The sequence below is a fragment of the Mustela nigripes genome, chromosome 3 (assembly GCF_022355385.1).
Source record: "Mustela nigripes isolate SB6536 chromosome 3, MUSNIG.SB6536, whole genome shotgun sequence".
NCBI lineage: Eukaryota > Metazoa > Chordata > Mammalia > Carnivora > Mustelidae > Mustela > Mustela nigripes.
In genome coordinates this window covers 160,915,973-160,936,744 of record NC_081559.1, presented here as the reverse complement: position 1 = coordinate 160,936,744, position 20,772 = coordinate 160,915,973, and the positions used below count along the sequence as shown (strand labels likewise).

At 37.7% G+C, this 20,772-nt stretch overlaps 1 protein-coding gene across 1 annotated transcript in view; it reads left to right on the top strand.

Annotated features, from left to right (window-relative positions):
* RGS22 (regulator of G protein signaling 22) overlaps positions 1–20,772 on the top strand; it is a 118,269-nt gene that overhangs the window by 37,682 nt on the left and 59,815 nt on the right. The window contains exons 7-14 of the mRNA XM_059394928.1: positions 2,059–2,188; positions 4,550–5,168; positions 7,186–7,347; positions 10,623–10,797; positions 11,694–11,827; positions 17,745–17,859; positions 19,285–19,407; positions 20,400–20,501. Coding sequence (XP_059250911.1) covers positions 2,059–2,188; positions 4,550–5,168; positions 7,186–7,347; positions 10,623–10,797; positions 11,694–11,827; positions 17,745–17,859; positions 19,285–19,407; positions 20,400–20,501 — 1,560 coding nt within the window. The remainder of the gene's footprint in view (positions 1–2,058; positions 2,189–4,549; positions 5,169–7,185; positions 7,348–10,622; positions 10,798–11,693; positions 11,828–17,744; positions 17,860–19,284; positions 19,408–20,399; positions 20,502–20,772) is intronic.

Below are 20,772 nucleotides of genomic sequence, written 5' to 3'. Positions count from 1 at the left end.
AGAGAGAGAGTGAGCACAAGAGAGGGTAGGGTCAGAGGGAGAAGCAGACTCCCCACTGAGCAGGGAGCCTGATGTGGGTCTTGATCCTGGAACTCCAGGATCATGCCCTGAGCCAAAGGCAGTTGCTTAACCAACTAAGCCACCCAGACACCCTCTAATATACTTTTTTAAAAAGATGTTATTTTTATTTATTTATTCTAGAGATAGAATGAGGGGTAGGGGCAGAGGAGGAGGGAGAGGGACAAGCAGACTCCATGCTAAGCTTGGAGCCTGACATGGGGCTTGATCTCACGATCCTGAGATCATGACCCTAGAGGAGATCAAGAGTTGGTTGCTCAACCAACTGAGCCACCCAGTCGCCCAACTGATATTTTCTTAATAGCTTTTGAACTTGGAGGACTCAAAATTCTTTGAGTCCCTGAATCATTTAAATCATGACTATGGACAAAGATTAATCTTTATGTTGATAACTGTTCATATTTCTTTTGAGTCTTCGTTATACCACCTAAACACGAACAATTGACTCATCTCTTAAACATATTAAGTGGTTGTCTGACTGACTACTTACGACTTCTCTCCTAATTTTTACTCAGCAATCTTTTTTGCCAAGTTGAAATAGCATGGACTTTTGTATATTGGCCTCTCTCAATTCCCTGACAGGTCTTCATTATTTTGGCCTTCTCAGTGCTTAGGATACTGCTTGGAAGAGAGTAGTCACTCAATAAATATATGCTGAATGAACATATTTAATAATAAATTTAGTAATTTATTATTTAATAAATTAATTTAATAATAAATGCCTTGGTTTTATTTTAAAAGATTATATTTATATATTTGAGAGAGAGAGGGAATGAAAGAGAAAGAGGGACCCAATCCTGGGACTTCAGGGTCATGACCTGAGCCAATGGCAGTCACTTAACCATCTGAGCCACCCAGGTACCCAAATGACTTAGCTTTAAAGGAAGGAAAAGAGAGAACAAAAGGAAATTAGAATCTTTCAAAGCTTTTATCTATGTAGAAAACCTTACTTCTAAGAGGGGCAGTGACTACCTAGGTGACACTTTTCATTTCTCTCTCTTGCTTTCTGATCTCCTTGTGTGGCCCAACTTGCCCTGCTAATTCTGTATCACAGTCAGAGAACAATACCCATTCCATTTGAGGCCTGCCTCTTGTGCGAATTCCTGAGGTGAAGGGCCAACCTGGGGACAACCTATCTGGAGAAAGGAGAAAGGAGAGTAATGCTGAGTAATGCTGGACGCCCCCCACTCTGCTTCTGTTGAACAATCTGGATTATCTTAGAAAGATTGTGAGGACATTACTGAGAGAGGCAGGCATAGGAATCTTCCCAGGACAGCTGAGAAACAGGCTTCTCAGGACTGGGATTCTGGAAGCTGAAGGTCAGCTGGGGAACTGGGTCAGCTGGCTCGAGGGTGCACAAAGCGAAGGAAAAATTGAAGGCTCCGTCCAGGGTCAGGTGGAGTCAGGAATCAGTTGTCAGGAAGCCTACAATCCAAGCAAAGCTGGGAAAACAGTCAAAGGCGTGGGTCATTGAGCCTGGTGGGGTGGGGGTGGTTCAGTACTCCTGAGAGTAAGTCTGTGATATTAGGGCGGTGTGGTAAAAAACACAGAGCCAGATCAGACAGAATTAGGGATAGGAAATAATTGGGAAGTTATAAATGTGGGAGTAGCTGGCAAAAGATACAGCCAAGAACCGAGGAGTCAGATGACTGCCAAGACAGCGTGGGATGGCATGACCCTATAATGCAGCCAGGAAGGAGGGCTGCATGCCTCTGGTGGAAGAGTGGAGAAGGCGCTAGTGGATACTGGGCTCCTTTTTACCTTTGGTCATCTAATATCCAGATAATCTGAGTTGAAATTTCCTTCCCATTAGTCTCAGGTAATGAACTTTTTTCTGTATGGCATTCTTTCCTTCCATGGCATCAGTTTCCCTTTCATGTTGTACTGTGCAAATTTAACGTTCTAAGGACGACTCGAGGTCTGCGATTGGGAGAACACGGCTAATCTCAACATTAAACAAAGGTGCTCCTTTCTTCCTAGGCCTCCTATACTCAAACAAAAGATTGGTTTGCCTTAGCGAAACAGAGTCTGCAAACAGCATCCACGTTTTCATTACCAACTTACGTAGTCCACAGCAAACTGGAAACTCCGGTTGTTTCATCTGTTTCTGGTAAGCAGAAAGGAGAAGAATGATTTCAGAACTCCTTTTCAAATCTTTGCTTATTGTTCTGCTCTCTCAGTACAACACGTGGTGGTGGGGAGGAATCTCCATTCCTACCCCCTACCCGCTTCACTTTCTACTGTTTTTATCTTTAAAGATTTATTTGTTTGAGAGAGAGAGAGAAATCGAGCTGAGGGAGGGGCTGAGGGAGAGAGAGGATCTCAGGCTGACTCCCCCTGAATGCAGAGCCCAACGTGGGGCTCCATCTCACAACCCTGAGATCGTGACCTGAGCTGAAATCAAAAGACCAACACTTGACTGACTGAGCCACCTAGGCGCCCTTCTACTGTTTTTTGAGAGGCAGCTTGACATGGGAAGAAGAGAATGGGCTTAAAGATTTATTTATTTATTTGTCACAGAGATATATTAAAAGCAGGCAGAGAGGCAGGCAGAGAGAGACAGGGAAGCAGGCTCTCTGCTGAGCAGAGAGCCCAATGTGGGGCTCAATCTCAGGACCCTGAGATCATGACCTGAGCTGAAGGCAGAGGCTTAACCCACTGAGCCACCCAGGCAGCCCAAGAGAATGGGTTTAGATGGGTTAATGCTTATTAACCATGTGACTTTTGAAGTTATTCAGAAAGCCTTGCTTTTCTCATCTGTAAGATGAGAACAATAATACACTCTACATGTCTAGAAATGGCCTAGCCTAGTGCCCCGTCCCTCATAGGCAGTTAGTAAATGTTTGTCTTGTCTTTACTTCCTGTGACAGTTTACAGATTCTTATTATTAACTATTTGAGTTTACGTGGGTGGAACCTTTCTCTCTTCTTGAAAGTATGTAGTCGTTCATGCAGCTTGAGTTTTCCTTGAGTTCAGACTTGTTTTTCTCCTTGAAAAACAGGTACATTTCTACTTTGGCGAACTTTTGTGGACAATACCAACTTTTCATAGATACAGAAGGAAACTTGCAGAAATGGGTATCATCACCATGACATTGCTAGAGGAAAAAAATCTAGCAATGTCATTCAGGAGAGGAACTTAGCAATTCACTAGATTCTTACCTAATTCTTTTGACAAGTGTAACAACCTCTGAAGACAATAAATCTGGGTTCTTTAGAGCTGAACCTAAATCTGGGTAAAGAGGAAACTACTCTACTTAGTTGCAAATAGCTGAATTTATAGGTTTCTTGGTGTTTCCCCCAAAGAGTAAAGGAGAGCAAAGATAGTGAAGATGATGAACAAGAAGAGGAAGGGTAGCAGGAGCCCGGTGAACAGAAACGCTAGCCTTGCTCTCTCCCTCCGCTTCTGTAGGGTTGAGTATACCCAGCATCGATTTGCAAAAGTCTAGTCTCTTAATACTGGGGGGGGACTTAGTATCTTCATTTTCAATACAAATTGTAATAAAACCCCTCCAGCTCATTGGGATTTGAAACCTATTACTGAGAAAATGGCCATTGAAGTGCAATGCAGATGACAACAGTTTTCCTGCTGTCTGGCATTTTAAGTGGTAGATTTGCCATGTGGAAGAAAGCACTGACATCTAATATTTCACAATTTCTTTTTTTTTTTTTTTTAAGATTTTATTTATTTATTTGACAGAGAGAGATCACAAGTAGGCAGAGCGGCAGGCAGAGAGAGAGAGAGGGGAGGAAGCAGGCTCCCTGCTGAGCAGAGAGCCCGATGCGGGACTCGATCCCAGGACCCTGAGATCATGACCTGAGCCGAAGGCGCCCCTATTTCACAATTTCTAATGAAGGAGAAAACAGGAGCTAAAGACTCTATTTTTAGAAAGAGTATAAAACAGTCCATTTGTATTTATAAGCCTTCATAAGTACCTTACGCCATTTGTAATTTTGATGGTAAGTTGTAAGTATGATAGTAATTGAAGCTTTCTGATAAAATAGTGAATTTTGAAAATTACTGATATTTCAGACTCTAGTTCTGATCTGTTCATTGATTGTCTAATTTTATTTTACCTTCTAGCATGACATATTAGAATACATACAATTGTTTAATGTACACATTCTAATTGTTTAATAGATTTGGCCTTTACATATTGACATTCTATGTCAGCCTCAAATATGACATTTTAAAAGTGCATAATGTCTTCTTGAAGATCTTCTGAATTAGAGATGTCAAGTTTTTGTTCATCTGCCACCATTATTCACTTCCATGTCCAAGGAAGACATGGCCAGTCCTGCTGGCAGTTTATTCTCTACGGTATCAAATGCGGCTCCAGAACTTTCTGTCATGTACACAGTCACGACCCATGCCAAATCCATTGACCATTCTGGCTCTGCCCCTTTTAGTTAAAAATAAAAGCAACTTTGTATTCATATCTGATCTAATAGCCCTTTACGATTTCATGCAGACAGCTTTTTCTTTGATGATGGAATTCACCCAAGGACAAAAAGGGACTCATCTGAATCCGTTAGATTAACTTCTCGTTCTGAAGAAGACGACGACATGGGCTCCATCTCTCTACAAGACACTCCTTCTCAAGCCCTTTTGAGAATATACCTTGAGAAGCAACAGGATGATGATGAAAGCCTTACATTGAGTTTCTCAACATGGGAGGAATTTTTAAGATCCTATATAGCCTTTATTTTGAGAGTAGCAATTTATCAAATTTTTGAAGAGCCACTGATAGAAAGCCCAGATTATATAAACTTCAACAAGGTAACAGAAGTGGTGCTCGAGGAGGGTTTTGAGCCTCACTTTGGCAGAAATATTTTGTTAAGTGAAACATTTCAAATCACAAATGAAAAGTCAAAAGAGATGTTAGAACAATCAAGTTCAAAGAGTGAGAGCATTGGACCAGAAACCAGGGCTGACTGGTGCATGTCTCACAAAACCTATGATATTGGCAATAGAAAGGAGTTTGAAAGATTTAAGAAATTTATAAAAAATACATTAGGAGAGAGATATTGGTCATTATGGATGGATATCGAGAGGCTGAAAGTTCTTAAGGACCCTGGAAGACATCAAAGGTATGTCTAGTTTTACTTTCAATGGTTTTTTTTTTTTTTAGTTCTGGAATATTAGTTTACTTCCTAAAGCACCGACAGAAAGCCTGAAATAGAAATAAAAATGTAAATTATACGTTTAGAGGAATGAATAATAATATTCATTTTATTATAATAATAGTAATTTTATTACTTCTGTGATTTCATAATTTTCCGATGCAAATAAAGGTAGCTGTTTGGGTTTACATAATACTTCTTCCCATGGATTCTAAATCTGCTTTCAAGTCAATCATTCTGTTTTATTTTTATAACACTGTAGTGATAAACATTTTTGTAGAAAAAACCATTTTTTTGTTATGGCTTCAGATATCTTATATAAAAGATATCTCCAGATATCTTTGAATCTGGCTGGTTTCAGATATCTTATATAAAACGCTGGCTTCAGGGGTGCCTGGGTGGCTCGGTTAAAGCCTCTGCCTTCAGCTTGGGTCATGATCCCAGGGTCCTGGGATCGAGCCTCGCATCGGGCTCTCTGCTTGGCGGGGAGCCTGCTTCCTCCTCTCTCTCTGCTTGCCTCTCTGCCTACTCGTGATCTCTGTCTGTCCAATAAATAATAAATAAAATCTTAAAAAAAAAACTGCTGGCTTCAGATATCTTATATAAAACGTACCTTATGCCATGGTTAAGAGACTGCTGTTCCTAGCAACCTGCTCAGTTGACAAATCTCATGATCTTGGGTGGAATGCCACTTCAACAGACATATCTGAATAAGGTATTTCCTAGATACACGAGATATCCTCTAGAGAGCCTCCTGGTTGTCCGATGCGTCCAGGTCCTTGTTTGGCTATCTCATGTGCTTTAGATCACAGTAAGACTTAACAACCTTAAGAGGACTCTGCTTTAGGAACGTTTTCTCCTGACTGTGTTCTCCTTTCTGCTCTGAAGCAGATCAACTACAGTAGGTTGCAATTCCTAGGAAGGGTTTGACAGGGTATATACTAGTAACTGGGTTATTCCACTTATTTCAGTGGCATGCAGATCATAGAGCTCATTGTTGTACATACTTACAGGATCAGGGGTTACCCTATGGTTGATTCTGCAACCATGACTTGATGGATCATGGAGGAGAAAGCCACTACCACTTTTCAGGATGTATTAGGGAAGTTATATACCAGCAACCTATATAAATTCTTCAGGATCAATACTGTTTTAGTTCCTATTGTTGCTGTAGCAGATTGCCACACATGTAATGGCTTTTAAAGCAACGGAAACTTATTCTGTTACAGTTTGGAATTAGGAAGTCTAACATGGGTGGGCAGGGCTACATTCTTTCTGGAGGCTCTAGGGGAGAATCCATTTCCTTGCTTTTTCTGGCTTCCAGAGGTCACCTACTTTCCTCCATCCTCAAGCCAGGAACATAGCATCTTTTCTCTGACCTCTGCTTCTAGCCTCACGTCTTTTCTCAATGACTCACCCTCCTGCCTCCATCTTAGAAGGACCCTTGTAATTACATTAGGGCCATCTAGATAATCTAGAATAATCTTCTCAAAATCCTAATTGCAGTGGGACACCTGGTGGCTAGGATGGTTAAGCCTCTGCTCAGGTTGTGATCTCTAGGTCCTGGGGTTGAGCCCCGTGTCGAGGCCTACACTGGACTCCCAGTTCAGTGGGGAGTCTGCTTTTCCCTCTGCCTATCCCCTGTTCATGCTCGCTCTGTCCGCTCCCCCCCAACAAATGGATAAATAAAATTCTTAAAAAATATATCCTAATCACATCTGCAGAATGCCTTTAACCATATAAGGTAACATTCAGAGGTTCTGGGGATTAGGACATGGACATCTTTGGAAGACCATTGTTCAACCTACCAAAAATACTCTTCCTATTCCCATAATTGTAAGAAATAGTTTTATCTCCACACTGGTACTCCCATAACTCGGTGTTGGTTTTGAGATAGTTCATTACTTATCTGAAACATTTTAGAACTGAAAACATTTGGCTTGTTGAATGTCATAGCAATGTGTGTGGGTTTATTTTGTTTTAGACATCTTGAGAGGATGAAAAAATACTATCTGGTAAGCAATGGAGATTGCTACCTTTCTACAGAAATATTATCAAAACTTAAGCTGCTGGATGCATCTCAGTGGAATGAAGAACACTTAAGAAATATTCAGACTGAGGTTGTAAAACCCTTACTTCTATATTGGTAAGAAAAATAATGTGAATCAAACTTAATTGCTTTAAATTTTTCTAGGCGAGTTACAAGTTACACTTTTTTGTCTTACTGATTTATAATTTATGGAGATTTAAAATGATAAGATTATTCTATCTTTTGCCTTCCTTGAAGTCAGTCAGAGAAAGATAAATACCTTATATTTCATTCATATGTGGAATTTAAGCAACAAACAACCGTTTAATGAATATCATGAAGCACATACTTATGTAACCACTACGTGGGCTGGGAAATAAAACATTGCCAAGACCCTTGAAGGTCCCTTATCAATCACAACACCCTCACTCCCCCTTGGAGGTAACCACTATCCTGACTTTTGTGATTATCATCCTCTTACTTTTTTTTTCAAGAAAAAAAGTTTTTTTTAGATTTTTATTAATTTATTTGACAGAGAGAAAGAGTGAGAGAGTGCACAAGCAGGGGGAGCAGCAGGCAGAGGGAGAAGCAGGCTGCTGGCTGGGCAGGGATCCTGATGCAGGACTCTGGGTCCCAGGACTCCAGGATCGTGACCTGAACTGAAGTCAGACACTCCACTGACTGAACCATCCAGGCACCCCCCCTTACTTTTCTTTATAGTTTTACCAACCATATATGCAAATAAATACCTAAGCTTATACTTATTGCTGCCTATTCTACGACTTGATATAAATGGAAACATGTTGTATGCATTCTTTTTATTTATTTATTTATTTATTTATTTGACAGAGCGAGATCACAAGTAGGCAGAGAGGCAGGCAGAGAGAGAGGAAGGGAAGCAGGCTCCCTGCTGAGCAGAGAGCCCGATGCGGGACTCGATCCCAGGACCCTGAGATCATGACCTGAGCCGAAGGCAGCGGCTCAACCCACTGAGCTACCCAGGCGCCCATTGTATGCATTCTTTTGTGTCTTCTGTCAACATTACACTTGAGAATTGTCTGTAATTGTGTTTAAGAGTTTTATTGATTTTCATTGATGTATATTGGTATTCCACTTTTTGAATATATGATAATTGCTATTTTTTTAAACATTTAGGTTGTTTCCTACTTTTCACAATTAAAAGCAGTACTATAATGTATATTCTTCTATACATATCCATTTTTTCTATAGCAGTTGTACCCACTTAGGCGCTCATCAGCAGAATAAGAGAGTGCCCATTGCTGTAAATCCATGGTGACATTTAACATTGTCAGACTTAATTTTTGCCTATGTGTTTGGTGTGTCATTGATGTCCTGTGGTTATAACTGGCATTTCCCTGAGTTCTAATGAGGCTGGTAATCTTTTCCATGATTGGTCATTTGGTCATTTGGATTTCAATTTTCATGAATTGCTTATTTATCTCATTTGCCCATTCTTCTATTGGGATATATATACACACACATATGTACATACTCACATACATACACATACCATGTTGAATCCAGTTCATTTGATGGTATTATGTGACAGATACCTTCTCCCACCCTCTAGAGTTTGAGAATTAAGATGTGTACAGTGTATATGAGAGCTCATATGGTGGAAGCATGAAAAATAATACAACACCAGTTTTTTTTTAATATTTTATTTATTTGTACCACAATATTTGATGAATTTACACAGTGGCTAATAAAAAATTAATGCTACGAATGAAATAATAATTATGCAAGATTATAATAGTGGGGCAACAAAGACTTATGGGGGTTTATATGAGTATAGTAGAATGATGGAAATCAGAAAATTGAGACACTTAGGTTTTCTGATCAGCACATGTCTGCTTTACTAGATGAGGACCTTATAGATATTCCCACTTACTGGTTGACATAAGAGGTCATTTGGGGTATTTCCAAGTCTGCAAGTAAAGGTTCTGAAATATAGTTAGGATGACCACCCAGATCTGTACAGTGTTCTCTCTGAATCTAAAGTAATTATGAACTTTGGATTTTCTTCCACTCCCAGCCTGTGTTCACATCAGGGCAATATCTGCTTTCTTTCTATTTTAAAGGGAGTTTCTTGCCAGGACCTGAAATATGGAGAGAAAATTCGTCTTTGGGCTGTAGCATCAGGGGGAAAACCTGGTCTAAGTTGCAATTAGCATCAGGCCTGACAGCTGGGGTTAGCTCTACAGCCAATAAAGAGTTAGCTCACAGACTAAATACCAGGATAGCCATCCAATTAACCGTGGCCTTGACATTGTGCCAAACATTCTTTTTCTTGGGCTTCTGGAAGTAGTGTTGGTCTGTCATTTATATAAATTGTGTAAAACTAATTCTTATCTTTAAAATTAAGGCTTGAAAATAGAACGTATGAATCAAAATCCACTTCAGTTGTGTAGTTAAACATTATAAAAATGTTTGTGTATTTTAAAATGTGAATTTCATCTACCAGTTTTTTTATTATGTTCAATTAGCCAGCATATAGTATATTGTAAATTTTTGTTGTAGTGTTCAACGATTCATTAGTTGTGTATAACACCTAGTGTTCATCCCAACATGTACTGTCCTTCATAAACATCATCCTCCCAGCCCCCTGCCTTCTGTAACCCTCAGTTTGTTTCCCAGAGTCCAGAGGCTTTCATGGTTTTTCTCCCTGTCTGATTTCTTGCCATTCAGTTTTGTCTCCATTCCCCTATGGTCCTCCGCTCTATTTCTTATGTTCCACATATGAGCGAAACCATACGATAATTGTCTTTCTCGGTGACTTATTTTACTCAGCATAATCCCCTCCAGTTCCATCCATGGCAGTACCAATGGTGGGTATTCCTCCTTTCTGATGGCTGAGTAGTATTCCATTGTGTATATGCACCACACCTTCTTCATCCGTTCGTCTGTTGATGGGCATCCCAGTTCTTTCCACAGTTTGGCTATTGTGGACATTGCTGCTATGAACATTGGGATGCATGTGCCCCTTCTTTTTACTGCTTTAAAATGATCACAGGTGAATTTTATGTTCATTTTACTCGAAACTGAAAGTTATTTTAAAAAATTCCTTCATCAATAGGTATATAGATTTCTTTTTCTTATCAAGCAGGTAGTAATTTGAATGTAGTTTTATTAATTATTTTTTTCCTAATGTATATCACCTCTTTGAGTGAGTGTGATTTCAGGCAGTTGATATATCATAGAAAAACATTTTTTTTAAAGGTGAGGCAGCAATAAAAAAGTGGGAATTTTTAGAAAAAGGATTTTGGTAAGACATAATTGTGAGTGAGCATTGGCATTCTAGATTTTGTAGGCTTTCAATTTTTGAGGCTTATTGCCTAGCTTAATCTTAAATTTGTTTTTCCTTTGACAAGGGCACCAAGATTCTGTGTTACTCATTCATCCTCAGTGAAACATGCTAGTGCTGAACTGAAATTCTGGCACCTCCGTCAAGAGAAACCAAGGAAGGATGTTGACCCTTTTCCACAAATGGCAACCCTCTTGCCATTAAGACCTAAATCTTGTATTCCACAGATATCTGATATGCAGGTCAGGTAGACATTGATACTTTGATCTCTTTATTAAGTTTATGATAAAATATCCATGCTTGTGTTTTGTGCACTAATACTTATGTTAACTTTTTGGGGGGTTATTATTAATGTACATGTTGCAACAATTATGCATTAGGAAAAATCCATGGTCTGTTCTTTACCAAGCAGCCAGAGTGAGCCTTTAAAAATATATGACCAGGGCACCTGGGTGGCTCAGTGGGTTGGGCCTCTGCCTTCGGCTCCAGTCATGATCCCAGCGTCCTGGGATCGAGTCCCCCATCAGGCTCTCTGCTCAGTGGGGAGCCTGCTTTTCCCCCTTTCTCTCTGCCTCCCTCTCTGTCTACTTGTGAACTCTCTCTGTCAAATAAATAAATAAAATCTTAAAAATATATATATATATGTATATATATATATATATATACATATATATATATATGTATGACCAGGTCACTCACCTGCTCAGAATTCCCTAGGGGCCTCCTCTCTCACTCAGAATAAATCCAAGGTCTTTACACAGCTAAACACATCCCTGCTGTCCTCCTGGCCTCATTTCCTGTCTTCCTGAACCTCGTCTACTCCAAACACACTGGCCTCTCTCCTGTTTTTGGAACACACGAGGCAAAAATCTGGAAGTGGTGCACTTGCTGTTCCCTTCACTCAGAGCACTGTTCTTCCAGATATCCATGTGGCGTGTTCCCCCACTTACTTTAGGTGTCTCTTTGAGCATCACGTATGAGTACATGTGGGTAGGATGACCCAGATGCCCTCCACCACTGTGCAAGATCACAAAACAAATTTAAGGTGGATGGGCAGAGCTATGCTTTAGTCTCCGGCCTTTTTTTCCCCCCTTCCTATGGCTCATTTTTCACTTTGCGTATTATTTTAACTTTTTAGAAAGAAGAGTCCAATTTATTACAACGTCCTAAATCTCCCAAGAAACCCCCTCGAGTAAAAACAGCAGTTCAAAAACCGTGGAGGAGCAAGTCTTTGTCTCTAATTTCTTCGAAGGGCAATGTGACTGAGAAAGGGTAGGTACACCTTTGTATGTGTCAAGTGTTATTTTGCAATGATAAGATTTTTGAGGAATTGAAAAATTAAATAGAAATTAAAACCTGAATACACTGATTTTTTTTTAATAGGAGTTCCTTATATTTTGGTGATAGATATTAGAGTCATGCATACTCTGAATTAGGGGCAGAACTCCTGAGACTAGTCTTTTGAAATAAATGGTGCCTCTGATCTCCACCCTCTTATGAGCTTCTGAGATTTCCCTCCAGTTCCTCCTTGACCTTATTCAGTAGTTCAATATTTCTCAAACTTGCAAACTTCTAAGACTCTCAAGAATTTTGTCATTACTTAAGACAGCATATATTACATTAATCATTTAGATTTGCCCACATACATACTCTTTTCACTGTTCTTTATTTTTAAATGGGATTTTCCTTCAACCTAAAAAAGTACCCTTTGGTGTTAACTTTGGTGTGGGATCTGCTGGTCCATTAATTTGTTATTTCACTTTTATTCTTTTTTTTTCCTTTGAGATAAAATTCATATGACATGAATTTCACCATTTTAAACTTATCTTTAATTTTTTTTTTTAATTGTAGACTGCACCAAAGGTCAGCCTGAGGTAAAACTTAGGATCTTCTTAGGTCTTTCTAGTATGTGCCTTTTCCTGGACATGTGTGGTCTCTTTCTAATTTTTTCCTGAATATGCATTTTGCTTTTGAATGTTCTAATCTTTCATGTCTGGCTTCTGAAAGGAGGCAAAAGAGAAAAATGAAGTAAAAAGGGCAATGTTTCTTTAAATTCCCCGGAAGTCACTTCAGCCTGAAGGGGACTGGGCTTGCAACCAAGAGGAGAGGAGCAACCCCTGGGGCCACGTGCCTCTTCTGCACCTCTTTGATCTGTAGCAGCAGAGATCAGAGCTCAGATCCCTGAGATTTGGTAGACAGGGTCCTTTCTGCTTGGCCTGACTCTTGCAGCTATATGCAGAATGCTCCAGAACACAGACACAGCCGTCTGCCACAGGGCTGGGGGTAGGGGAAGGTTAGCTGTTGCTGTTGTGCCAGCAACTCTAATTGACCAAAATGAACCACAGTTTACTCTCCAAGCCTTCCTCTGGAAGTTGAAAGCCTTAAGCAAAGACTCCAGAGTTCCAAAATAGTTACTTTAGATCCTGCCAGTGAAACTGTGATCTGGTGGGGAAGCAGGTTCCTGGTACCTCCTACTCTGATATCTTCCCAGATTCCTTGCCTCTGGGAATTTTACTTCCTCAATGAGTTTTGGCCCCATAATTCCTTTTTAAAATTTTATTATTATTATTATTAATTTTAACTCGAATGTAGTTAACTTACAATATTATACTAGTTTCCGCATATATTAGTCTATAGTGATTGAATAGTTACATGTATTACTCAGCGCTCACCAGGGTAAGTGTACTCTCCATCCTCTTCACCTGTTTCACCCATCCCTCCCCCATAATCATCAGTTTAATCTCTGTAGTTAAAGGTCTGTTCCTTTAGTTTGTCTCTTTTTTGCCTTTGTTTTTTTTTTTTTCTTAAATTCCATATGTGAGTGAAATCATGGTATTCGTCTTCCTCTGACTGACTTATTTCACTCAGCATTATATTCTCTGGATCTATCTGTGTTGTTGCAAATGGCAAGAATTCACTCTTTTCTATAGCTGAGAATATTCATTGTAAATATAAACCACCTCTTTTTTTATATTGTCAGTTATATTACCTTTTTAAAAGTTTTTTTTTATTATAATTCTAGTGTAGTTAACATACAGTATTATATTAGTTTCAGGTATACAATATAGTGATTCAGCAATTCTATACATTACTCAGTGCTCATCATTATAAGTGTACTTTTTATTTTTATTTTTTTTAAAAGATTTTACTTATTTATCAGAGAGAGAGAGGGGGATAGAGCGAGCACAGGCAGAAAGAATGGCAGGCAGAGGCAGAGGGAGAAGCAGGCTCCCTGCTGAGCAAGGAGCCCAATGTGGGACTCGATCCCAGGACGCTGGGATCATGACCTGAGCCGAAGGCAGCTGCTTAACCAACTGAGCCACCCAGGCGTCCCTAAGTGTACTTTTTAATCCCCAACACCTCATTTCTCACATTTCCCCACCCACCTCCCCTCTGGTAACCATCAGTTTGTTCTCTATAGTTAAGTATGTGTTTCTTGGTTTGTCTCACTCTTTTTCTCTTTGCTTGTTTGTATTGTTTCTTAAATTGCACGAGAGTAAAATCATTTAGTATTGGTCTTTCTTTGACTGCCTTATTTTGTTTAACATTATACTAAGTCCTTCCATGTCATTGCAAATGGGAAGATTTCATTTTTTATGGGCAAGTAATATTCCATTATGTATGTATTCCACATTTTCTTTATCCATTCATCTATTGATGGACACTTAGGCTGCTTCCATAATTTGACTATTGTATATGTACAATATACATACATGAATTAGTGTTTTTGTATTTTGGGGGTAAATATCCAGTGGTGCCATTGCTGGATTGTAGAGTAGTCTAATTTTAAACTTTTTGAGGAAACTCTGTACTGTTTTCCACAGTGGTTGCACCAGCTTGCATTCTCACCAACAGTGAAAGAGGGTTCCTTTTTCTCCACATCTTCACCAACACTTGTTTCTTGTGGTTTTGATTTTAGTCATTCTGACAAGTGTGAGGTGATATTCATTGTAGTTTAGATTTGCATTTCCCTGATGCTGAGTGATGATGAGTATCTTTTCATGTCTGTTAGCCATCTGTATGTCTTCTTTGGAAAAATGTCTGTTCATGTCTTGTGCCCAGTTTTGAATTGGACTCTTTTTTTAAAGTTTTGAGTTGTATAGGTTCCTTATATATTTTTGATACCAACTCTTTATCAGATATATCATTTGCAAATATCTTCTTCATTCAATAGGTTGTTTTTAGTTTTTGTTGGTTGTTTTTGTTTTGTTGTTTTGTTTTTGCTGTGCAGAAGCTTCTTATTTTGGTATAGTCCCAATAGTTTATTTTTGCTTTTGGTTCCCTTGCCTCAGAAGACATATCCAAAAAAATGTGATTATGGCCAATGTCTGAGAAATTACTGTTTGTGCTGTCCTATAGGAGTTTTATGGTTTTAGGTCTCACATTTAGGTCCTTAATCCATTTTGAGTTTATTTTTGTGTATGGTGTAAGAAAGTTGGTGCAGTCTCATTCTTTTGCATGTAACTGCCCAGTTTCCTCAACCACTTGTTGAAGAGAATGTTTTTTTCCCATTACATGTTCTTGCATTTTTTGTCAAAGATTAATTGACCATGTAATTGTGGGTTTATTTCTGTTGGCCCTAGAATTCTTAACTACATTGTTAGCACTCAAATTTCTTTTAGCAGATTAATTTTTGTATTTTTAAGTTTATCTAATTAGTCTTCAAAGGGAGAGTTGGGCCAAATCACCCTCCCTGCCATTTCCAGAAATAGCACTTAATGAGCTTTGGTGTGCTTTGTTCGCATTATATCAGTTCTTACTGCATCCCTATGAAGAAAGCATTACCTTAATTTTTCAAGTGATAAAAATATACAAGTATGAATTGAGAGAAAAGTTTAATTTTGAGAACTATGCATAGTTTTTATGTCTTTTGTGACTAGAGAATAGGGTATTACAGTGAAAAGGCAAGAAACAAGCTAAAACAATAAATGAGGTTCAGATAGTCAATTTTTTGTATGTCACATTAGGGAGTTTGGAGATTATTTTCTATGCAGTGGAAAATATCTAGAAAGTTTTTGTGTCATTTGCTGAAATTAAATTATTTTATTTTCAAAATTGGAAATATATGCACAGTTGAAAATTAGTTACATGCTATCCACTTATTCTGTACTTTTGTTTTTACTGAATTCATTGGAGAAGGTGTCTCATAGCAGTACATGCTATCTATTAGTTTAGTTATAGGTATACTATAATGTGTTTTTTCTGTTGTTTCTTATTCTTATAATCTTATCTCTCCTTATATCTAGTTATCTTTGATTTTATGCCAAACATTGTATTTGTATTATATTGAGGGACATGGACATCATTTCCAATATTTTTCATTATTAAAAACAATGCTGCAATGGATATTCTTATACATTTGATGTATTTCATGTATGCATATGTCTGCAAGATTAATTTTTCAAAGTTGAATTTCTAAATCAAAGTTCATGTGATTTAAAAATCACAAAACTATTTTTCGTAAGAGTTGTAACAATATACTCCTTTCAGCATGTATGAGTGCATTCAAGCCTCTCTGTGTCTTTTAATTGAAGAGTTTAGTCCATTTACATTTAAAATAATTATTGATAGGTACTGACTTACTGTCATTTTGTTAATTGTTTTTTGGCTATTTTGTAATTCCCTTGTTCCTTTTTTTTTCTTGTTCTCTTCCTTTGTGATTTGATGACTTTCTGAAGCAGAAAACAATATTTTTAAAGTGGAGGAGACTTGAGCCTGTTTATATGCCTAAGGTAGTATCTAGTGGAAAGGGAAAAGTTAAAACACCAACAAGAACAAAGAAGCTCTGTATTTTCAAAGGAGAATAGAAGGAAGGATTCAAGAACAAAAGCCATGAGATTAACATTGGCTATGAGATGGGATACTTTTTCCTGAGACAGGATGGAAGGAAATAAGGATAGGTATAGGTGGATATGTTTGTTGATAGTAATTTAAGACTGTTCAGCTGCAAATAACAGAAAACTTGAATAATAATGGCTTAGACAAATTGGGCTTATTTTTCTCACAGAGGAAGAAATCTGAGGGTAGGCAACTGCCAGTATTCGTTCCTTGGACTGGAAATATTAGGTCCTGAATTTTTGTAATGTTCTTGGCCATTCTTTCATATTCATTCGTGTTATAGCTCCTGATATCAGACTTTCAAATCATAAAGAAGAAGGGCAATTTTCATTAAATATTTCCCTTTGGTTGGGAAAGCAAGTTTTCTTAGAAGCTCCCCAGCAGACTGTTTTGTATCTCATTGGTCATAACTGTGTCACATGATCCATCCCAGCAAGTCAGTCTTAGAAAGTGAATATTTAGCTTTCTCAGTATCTCAGTGGTGCTAGTTACAGAGGCATGTCACTGGGAATGAGTGCTAAGTTAGCCAGTCAGTCAACAGAGGAATGGAAACAGAAGCATGTCATACCTCTCTTTGGTCTGAGAAGAGCCTGCAAAGCAATCCGTTGCTGGATTGGAGCAGATATATTGGTGAAGTGGATCACCATGTTCTATGGAGCTGGAAAGTAAGGATCAGAATAATTGCAGTGAGGTAAGGCGAGGGAGCTGGATATGAAAGTATAAAAAGGTAATGTGCCAAGTCATTAGTCTAGCTTCATAGTCTTCCATTATCTCACCCCACACTACCACATATAAATCCTTATGAATCCCACCTGTTGTGAGGATTAAATATGATAATGTGAATTGTATTTAGCACAGTGTTTGGTTTGTGTTATATAGTGTTTACTTAACTGTTAGTGTCCTCTTGCCCTAAGCAAATCAGTTAACTTGCTGCCTTTTAAACAAGAATTTCCTTATCTACTTTCATGTATTTCTCACTCTTCTTGCCATCTCAAGAACCCCTCTGAACATACACACACACATACACACTACCCATTTTTCAGGGAAATCCCATTTCTTTAATTACTAATAGACCTCAAAGGGACTTCTCACTGTTATCCATCCCAGTCATTTGACATCTATAATATATTCTTGAATTCATTCAACCAGCAGTTAATCATATTGAGAGTTCTTTCTGTAGGACTATACTTCATTTTCTCAACCACTTCTTAAAAGGCTGGACTTGATAACTTGCACTGTTTTTCCCCCCTATTCTCTCACAGTGCTCAAATGCATTCCTAAGATTTGGTGTCATATATACCAAAGGTGCTCAATACATATTGATCAATGAGTTCTTATCCTTATAATTTAGGCTGAGGCACAGGTTGGAAAGCAGCAATGTTATTCGCTTAACATCTTTTACTGACATTTCTGAATGTCTGAAGCCCCAGCTGGATAGAAGATACACTTACACAGAAGAACCTTTGGTAAGTATTTTGAGAACTGATTTATCTGATTCTTCATTTAACTGACCAATGTCCCCTGCTTTTAGAGAGTTTTCATTGATTTACCGTAGTATTTTTTCTCTACTAAACAACACATTTTATTTCTTCCTTCCAAAAAGATTTTTATCCAAAAATTTTCTCTGTGTTTCCTTTTGTAATACCATGTTGCTATATACTCCATTGATTACTATCTTCAAGGACAGCAGTCTTCTGGTTTGGTGTGAGAACACCTTAGGTACAAAATAAGACCATCCATTATTTTTATTAAATTGCTAATAGTTGATAAAAAACAATTTTGATGTTATGTTTTGGAAACAGAATTTTTATAAAGCAGAGTATTTCCAGTGTGTGGCTACCTTGATAATGTGGATTTTCTACACCAGTTAGGGATAACAATTTTATATTCCCTAAGGATTATACTTTATGTAGAAACTTTGGTAGTCCCAATATAGTCTGATCACTTAGCTATAATTTTGTATAACTTTTTATTTTATTCTAAGCAAACAATTCTTCTTTGCTTCTAAGAAGAGCTTTTTTTCCTGCCAAAATAATTTTTTTTTTTTAGTTTTTGGAATGCCAACAGTTAAACATCATTAAAACATTAAAGTTTCACTTTAGAATATGTTTAGTAGAGGGATAAAGAGAGAGGCAGAGAAACACTATAACAATACCTTAAATTGTTCATGCCACCGTTATCTTAAGATTACAAAGAAGTCTGAGTTCCACACAGCAAATACCAAAGAGTTCCTATGAACAGTAAATGCTTTTTTGTATTCTAAAGTTACTCTTATGCTTGGGAAAGTAGCCAGCTTTCTGTGTTTCAAGAATGGTATTAGGGTTGCCAGCATTGTTGGCACAGAGGCCCCCAAATAACAGAGTTTTATGATAACTTATATTACCATTTACATTCTGAAGGCTGTGACCTGTACAGGGGGAGACTGTCTAAGGAGGGCCCCCTGAGGACAGTTAATGAGCAGCACTGAGAGGCCTTGAAGATGGTTCTTTTTATAACTCTCTTGTAGCCATTACAGCATCACCTCAAGGCTAACATAACAGTAAATATGTAGGAACGAGGCCACCAACAGAGATCTGGAAGACTTCTAAAATGGTATCGCTATGCCTGAAACGTGAAAATAATAGAGGTTGAGAAGTTACCCTAACATTAAGTTTGAAATTAGATTGGTTTATAATAGAAGGCAGTCTGTTGCGATAGTTGGCTCCATAAATGACTCTTAAATGATAGTCATATGCAAACATACTGCATTAATTAGTTATATGGTACAAAAAAATTTTAGAGTCCAGCAGGAAAATGATAGCCTGGCAGAATTTATGAAACCGTGTTGTACAGTGTCATAAAAAAATCATCATGTTTCTGGATGGATCATGGACTTCTGTTTTGTTATCTAGGTTAAAGCCATGGCTGATGGTGCCTTGGGAGGCTTTGACATGGAAAATTTGTTGCAATCTTTGTATGTAGAAAATAGAGCTGGATTCTTCTTTACTAAATTCTGTGAGCATTCAGGAAACAAGGTAGAAGATCATGATTTTAATTTTATGCCTTTACTTCATTTTAAAGTAAGAAAAATTGAAGGAATTCAGTGCTCAAATAATTACATTTGATATTAAAATTCCCGTATCTTCTGGTAAGAAATTTTATGCTAAATATTTAGTGAAAATATGAACATCTCTATTGTAATTCTCTTGGTTCACTATCCTACTAGAATTACAAAGAAAATTAAAGGATTAACTTACATTATTTTTTTAGAGACTTATTTATTTTATAGAGCGAGAAAGAGTGTGCCAGCAGAGGGGAGGGGCAGAGGAAGGAAAGGGAGGGAGAGAATCCTGAAGCAGACTCCTCAATGAGCATAGAGCCAGACATGGGCTTGATCCCAGGACCCAGAGACCATCACCTGAGCTAAAATCGAGTTGGACACTTAACTAAGCCACCCAGGAGCTCCTTGACTTGCATTGTTAACAATATTTTATTCTCATGAGTTTTTGTTTCCATGTAATATATATTAAATTCAGAGTTGATTTCTATGAATCCTTTAATTTTCATTTTTAATAGCTCTTACAATTAGAAGTTGCAATGGATAGTGCATTAATTAATAAAACCCATTGCCAGTTTTGTTTTCTTCTCATTTTGCTTAAATGTAAAATATTTCACTAGCTCAATTATTAGAGTGGTGTTTGGTTTTAGTATGATATATATTTGTCCATATATATCAAAATACCTCCAGATTTTGGTTTCATGCCAAAAATATGTGATTACTCTTTTTAACTAGATTGCTTTCTGTTTTAATGGCTAATTACATAAGAGACATACATGCAAAAATACAGTATTTTAGTGACAATACCAATAATATTTTCTATATTGCCAGTTTGTAATAGAAGATAAGACCATCTTAAATTGAACCTGATTTATGGTAACACCAAGAAGCTAAAAAATTTATTTATATTTGAAATTAGAGCTTTAATAATTGGGTGGTAATGATTTATATATTTTTCTCCATCTACAGTTGTGGAAGAACTGTGTGTACTTTTGGTTTGACCTACAGGCTTATCATCAGCTTTTCTATGGAGAAACACTTCACCCTTTTAAAGTATGCAAACAAGCCCAAGTAAGTAGTAACTAATTAGGGTTCAATGTGCGGCTCTAAGTACACAAAGAAATGAAAAATTTGTGTCCAGCTCCAAACAAAAGAAATCTGGGACTACAGGCAAAAAGGCAGCAGTTAAATTGTTGTCATGGGATTGCTTCATTAAATGTCAGTAGAATGTTATTTTATAATCTGATTTGTGGGTTTCCATTTTATTTGTTTTATTTGGTTCGCTTTATTTTCTCTTTGCTGACAATTACTTGTTCTGCCAATAAAGGACATCTCATATTTT